We start from the raw sequence: 6238 nt of genomic DNA on the forward strand, positions 1-6238 counted from the left end.
GAAAGTAAAATGATCGACATAGTCCAGCTGTGGTGGCTCAGTGGTTGAACATTGACCTATGGGAGCCAGGAGATCACAGTTTGATTCCTGGTCAGGGCACATGCCTGGGTTGTGGGCTCGAAATCCAGTAGGGAGTGTGCAGGAGGCAACCAGTCAGTGATTCTCTCTCATCATTGATATTTCTAACTATATATATTTTAAAAGTGATAGATGTATACATCTTTTACATAGGAGGATACAGGATAGTTAATAGTCAGCAGTTAACACGATTAAAATGAGAGGATTTGTAGTCTCTGCTCTGGTGCATAGATTGTGCTCTAAAGGGTCCAGAAAAAAAAGGCAAGTTACCCTGACTTTCCAAAGATATGTTATGCAAAAACGAGTAAAGCTCAGTTGAGGTAAAGATTGACTTTTGTCAGGCAAGATTCTAGCCTAGGACATGATTACCTGCCATATAAACTGCTTTTTGTTAAAAATTTTTTCATTTCAGCCAGACCAGTGTGACTTAGTGGTTGAATATTTACCTGTGAATCAGGAGGTCACAGTTCGATTCCCCGTAAGGGCACATGCCTGGGTTGTGGGCTCCATCCCCAGGGAGGGTGTGCAGGAGACAGATTTTCATTATTGATATTTCTCTCTCTCTCTTCCTCTTCCTTCCTCTCTGAAATCAATAAAAGAGATATATATTTTTTTTAAAGTTTTCATTTCAGACCATTCTTTGGCCTTCCCTGAGCTTGTCACATTAGCATGTGGCCTCTTTTCAGTCCATGTATTTTATTGTCCATCAAACTAAAAAATGAAAAATACTTTAGGATTTGTGAGGTAGTATATGTACATAAGATCTATGTTTTTTCATAAATATACATGTATTTTATATACTTTTTATGATTTAATATGGGCTATTGAAGGGAGTTCAGGGATGGAGATATTCATAATAAAAACAGCAACTATGAATCCTTTTCATGTGATATTGTTGTGTGTTTGCATAAATGGGAGGTCACTAACATGTTAATGATTACTTGATGGAGGCAGTTCGATTCTGGATGACCCTTTAATATTATAATGAATCATTCAAATTCTTTATAAAGAACATGTTTTTCATACCAGGAGGAAAATCTATGGGGGGGGAGGGGACGGGAAATGAACTTAAACACAAACATTGCATAGTCACTCTCAGATTTAAGAATACACATGAGTAGTTAGCCCTTCTGGTGTTTGTCAGCAAGAGATGTTTCCATTTTATCTTTATGCCAGTTGACCAGTTAGTTATCTGTTGATTTTATCAGGGAGATTATAGTAACTTATTTTGGTTTTGATATGGGAGCTTTTCTTTTGTATATCTTCTAGGCAAAAATAATGTGTTCCTCAATATGCAAATGCATTGGCTGTAAGAATTTTGAAGAAAGCCCAGAAAGAAAGACATTGATGCACTTGGCAGATGCAGCTGAAGTAAGGGTACAGCAACAAACAGCGGCGAAGACTAAGTTATCCTCTCAAATTTCAGACTTGCTTACTAGGCCAACACCAGCTTTGAGTAGCGGAGGAGGAAAGTAAGTTAATAGTTTAATCTCTTTATAATGTGACATGAATATTCATTTTTGGTTAAGTTTCTCCTTTTGGACAAAATTGAGTTCATACTTGGTTGTTGCAAATCTGATTTTTACATTTTCTTGCTATCTTTTACTTATTGTAAAGGAATTTAAAGGCAACAGAAAAACTGCTGTAGACACATTGCACAGTTCTAAAATGCTTTAGTTCACTCGGCTTTAACTTCATTAGTTTTCTCCCTACTAAGATAAGTGATTATATAATTTGACAAACCTCTAAGAAAACCAGATTTTTCATAACTCTTACTGGTTGTGTCATTTTCTATATTTTTGCACTTTCTTACTGTCATCGTAGAAAACGTCCAGACCTGTAAGAATTTTTAGGAGTTTATTTGAGCCAAACTAAAAAAAATTACTGGGAAGCAAAGTCTCAATGGATTGAGAAAATGCTTCAGAGATTGGTAGTTTTACGCCTTATTTTATGTATTACAATCAAAGGAGAAGGCATAAGAGTGTTATGAAATTCATTGGTGATAGATTAGGGAAATGGGAAAAAGTAAAGTAGGGAAATCTCTGGGATTGGATTAAAGATAAAACAAATTACCCTGACATTCCAAAGGTTATCATTAATGCAAAAAGACAATAGAATGGCTCGGTTAAGGTCAAGATTGATCTTTGTCAAGAAAGATACCGGCCCAAGACTACCCTTCGTGACTAGCTCTTAGAAAGTTTTAATTTCAAGTCATCCTATGAGGTTACGTTAGTTTGTGAGGCCGTCATGCAGGTCTCCCCTGAGCTGGCCAGGTTTAGTTTCATCCACATTACCTTCTCTTGCTTTTCCTTTTCTGGGCCCTCTTGGCGCCAAACACTATATTATTGTAGCTCCTTATTCCATTAGACTGCCGAGCTCTGGCGAGGAAAAGCTGGAGCTTCATTTCAAGTCAGGGCGACCTGAATTTAAATATCTGTGCTCTGCAGTAGTGTGTGAATTCAACAAGAACTTCATCTCTGAGCCTGTTTTCTTAGCCTTCAAATCACCCTCATCACAGACTATGAGGAGAAAAGCATCTCTGTTGCAGTGTTTGGCAGGGTCTGATTCTACAAGTTTACTGACTTGGATTTATATTAGTTTGTTAGAAGTTAATTTGAGGAATTATTAAATACAGTGACCCTTGCAAATGGTATATAATTTAAAAAATGTCTAAGTTGAAATAGGATGATACTTACAAAAGACTTTTTTGTACAACACATTTCAGCTGTTAGTTCTAAAGAACTTTTACAACTGTAATAATTAGCAAATGGTTCTTCACTGAATAAAGTAGAAATGTGTTGACATCTTAATAAGGGATCCTTTCTGGTCATCTTGCTTCCAATAACCCTTCAGAATCTATCTCCATATGGAGATAAAAGATATTGCTACACTCAAATATTTATAATTAATTTTTCAATTCATTGCCATGAAGAAATATTTACTTTAAGATGTGTAAAAGAATACAAAATAATATACTATAATCAAAACTATGTAAAAACTATTAAAAAATATTATACCAACATGTAACATTTGTCTTTGAGTGGCAAAAGTTTGAATTTTTCTTTCCTTTTATTTTTCTAATTTCCAAATGTGATCTGAGCACTATAATTACACAGTATTACTAGTTATACAATATTGTAATATTAACATAATATTTTCTAATGTTTTGTCTCCTGAAGGCTTTTAACACTTGACTACATATCGTAAGCCTCAGGATGGATTGCTCTAATTCAGAACTCAGTAGTTCAGATCTTTATGAATAAAACTCCATGTATGAGCAGCATTTGGTTTCCCCTTGTTTTGTTTATTGTGATAGAACAATGCAAAATTTCGGGGTGCTTGATTTTTAAAAGAAACAAATATGTGGAAATATGTGAAAGTACTCTTAGTGTTTTCCAGGAGATAGTGCTTTCGATTCCCAATAACTCATCTTTTCATTCAGCAAATATTTTTGAAGTGTCTCTGTGTCAGACACTTCTATACAGTGAAGAAACAGCAGTAAATAAAACAAAGACTGCACTCATGGACTTTACATTTATGAATCAGGAGGACTTTTGTTATAGAAATACCAAGTCAGCATGTAGAATTACCTCTTTTAGTTAAGTAGATAACTTTGTCTAGGTAATAAGACATATTTTATGTAAAATATTACATTTTCTGAACACTATTTTTCAAATATGCTCAATCATAAAACCAGGCCTAACTGTTTATAGCTCTTTAAGATGTGCTGTGCTCATTGCATAAATGTGATATTGAGTATGCTGGTGAATCATGAAAATGTCAACAGATTTCCATATGAAACAGCGCCACCCACTTTTGTAGTTATTCAGCACCCCATCATCTCTCTTTCTCTACATCATTTCAGATTGCCATTTACATTTGTAACTAAGGAAGTAGCTGAAGCCACGTGTAATTGCCTTCTTGCCCAGGCTGAGCAGGCAGACAAGAAGGGAAAATCAAAGGCAGCAGCTGAACGGATGATACTTGAAGAATTCGGACGATGTTTGATGAGCGTTATCAACTCTGCAGGAAAAGCAAAAAGTGACCCTTGTGCTATGAATTGCTAACTCTTGTGCAAAAGACTGATAAATGGAACTGTGACTGTCCAGAAAACTGAAGGTGCAGGGACACTGGATTTTCTGGAAGATGGTTTAACAATTATTGCATTGTTAATTCAGTCCTTATGAGACCTGAAATTATAATATTCAGAAGAAATTTTTAAATGAGGAAATTAGTACATTTTAAATCTTAGTTAAATCTGCTTATGCCCCTTCTAAATTGAATTTTTCTTTATTGTATTATATAGATTTTTAATTTGCTTGTGTTTCTTAAGAATTAGATGTTCTAGCCTCTGACTCTATTGACAAAGAACATTTATAAATTACTATAATTTATAATGTATGGCGTTGTATGACTTTGTTCAGTAGAAAAAGCCAAAGCAGCATTGGTATTTCCCAGTCATTCTCTGGTACTAGACTATCAGCAGATAGAACGTCTACATAAACAAGTTCTTATGAAACCTATTTCAATGATGTTTTAAAAAGTACTATATTTTTAAAGAAAAATCAACTTTTTAGGATGGATTCTGGAATAATATCCTGTTGACATTTTGGGAATGTAAGAAGGGGAAGTAACCCATAGGCACACTTTTAAAATAAAGGTATTTTGTTTTGTTAAGACATTGAGGGACAATAGATTAATTCTCAAAGGAGGGGCAATGTGTTTTTATAATAAGAAGTGACTAAGAAGTGCTCTGGGATGTTTTTTTCATTTTCTTTCAAGGAAGTGGTATGTATTTGAAATAAATTATGAAGGTGATTACTGGGTACCATTAACATGAAAGGCTCCTGTACATAGAAGCTAAGCATTAGGTAGTGGTAAAATAGAACTTTATATAATAATCAGGTATAAAAGTTGAATTTGATGGAGAAATAAAGAATATTGAAGTTCTAAGGAATGAATGTAGGGAAGGATTTTTCATCTGTATAAGCAGTTCTCTTTATAGACTTTTGAATTAAGAGGTTTCAAACCAGTATGAGAGTTAATTTACTGAAATGGGACTCCTAACCAAGCTTTCAAAATTGTAGTAGGTATTTTTTTATAAGGGAAGCTTAATATGGCATTATTTTTAGCCAGTGATTTGTACACTGAAGGTATGAGTGTTTTCATATAATTACTAAAGTAACCTAAATTACTTTCAGAATTCAACAGCTTTATGAATTTAAGAGCCTGTTATAATAGGCCTCTGATTTTATGACAAGAAAAACCATGTTGGAATTCAGGCATTTGTTAGGTACCTTAATCCTCAATAATTATTAGTATGTGATTACATTTCCTACAGGAAATCTATAGTTGTATATATTAATTGTGTATATATGTTCATATGAACACACAAGATATAGGCAATAGAAATTAAGTAATCCAAGAGTCCGTTATTCATTGAAGTATCTATTTAAATTTGGATTTATAAAATTATAGTGCAGTAAACTTTAAATGTAGATAATGCAAACATTCTTAGCACCTCTATCTAGTATGTTTAATTAAAATTTGTATAAATGTAAATTAGTGTAAGGATAAAATATCTAATCAAGTTATTTTTCAAAAGATTACAATACCTTTTTGGTCTAAACATAAACTTTGTTCATTTTTGTACATATTCTGTGTTCAATTCTAATTGCACCTTTGTGATGTGTATTTATATACAGTGTGCAGAAAATGTTTGTGAAATTTGGATTACAATTATAGATTATGTATGATAATATTGCTTGAGAATGTTTTGCTTGTAAAAATTTGAAGGTGCAATCAAATACTACTAGTTTTACTGATCTTCAAGAAGCTAAAATATTAAGCCTTTTCCTTTGTGTGTAGTACTTACTAAACAACTTTTTGTATTTAGGCATTTGCATCAAATTGCTGAATAAGATTAATATCCACATTAATTCAACAATTTTAAAATACTGTTTGGGGAGGTTTGGGAATATAATTTTTTAGCTCTATTTACATCCCAAAGTAGAAAGAATTAAATTTATATTTACTAGAGCTATTCAAAGAGTACACTTTTCTATATTGTAAAAACATGACAGCAAAGTAAATCATACAAAAAATAAACATTTATACTATTCTGTAAAAAAAGATTTTGCACTTTTTCTTTAATAACACC

General features: G+C 33.1%; 1 protein-coding gene across 9 annotated transcripts in view; it reads left to right on the forward strand.

The window, feature by feature from the left end:
• The window catches only part of LIN54 (lin-54 DREAM MuvB core complex component), a 58427-nt gene extending 52217 nt beyond the window's left edge, over positions 1-6210 (forward strand). For all 9 annotated transcript variants that reach the window (XM_084882675.1, XM_084882680.1, XM_084882673.1 and 6 more), the window contains 2 exons: positions 1348-1550; positions 3944-6210. In XM_084882675.1, coding sequence (XP_084738801.1) covers positions 1348-1550; positions 3944-4145 — 405 coding nt within the window. In that variant the 3' untranslated portion in view covers positions 4146-6210. The remainder of the gene's footprint in view (positions 1-1347; positions 1551-3943) is intronic.
• Positions 6211-6238: the final 28 nt, after the last annotated feature.

This window comes from Pipistrellus hanaki, assembly GCF_964339955.1.
Source record: "Pipistrellus hanaki genome assembly, chromosome: 1".
In the NCBI taxonomy this organism is placed as follows: Eukaryota; Metazoa; Chordata; class Mammalia; order Chiroptera; family Vespertilionidae; genus Pipistrellus; species Pipistrellus hanaki.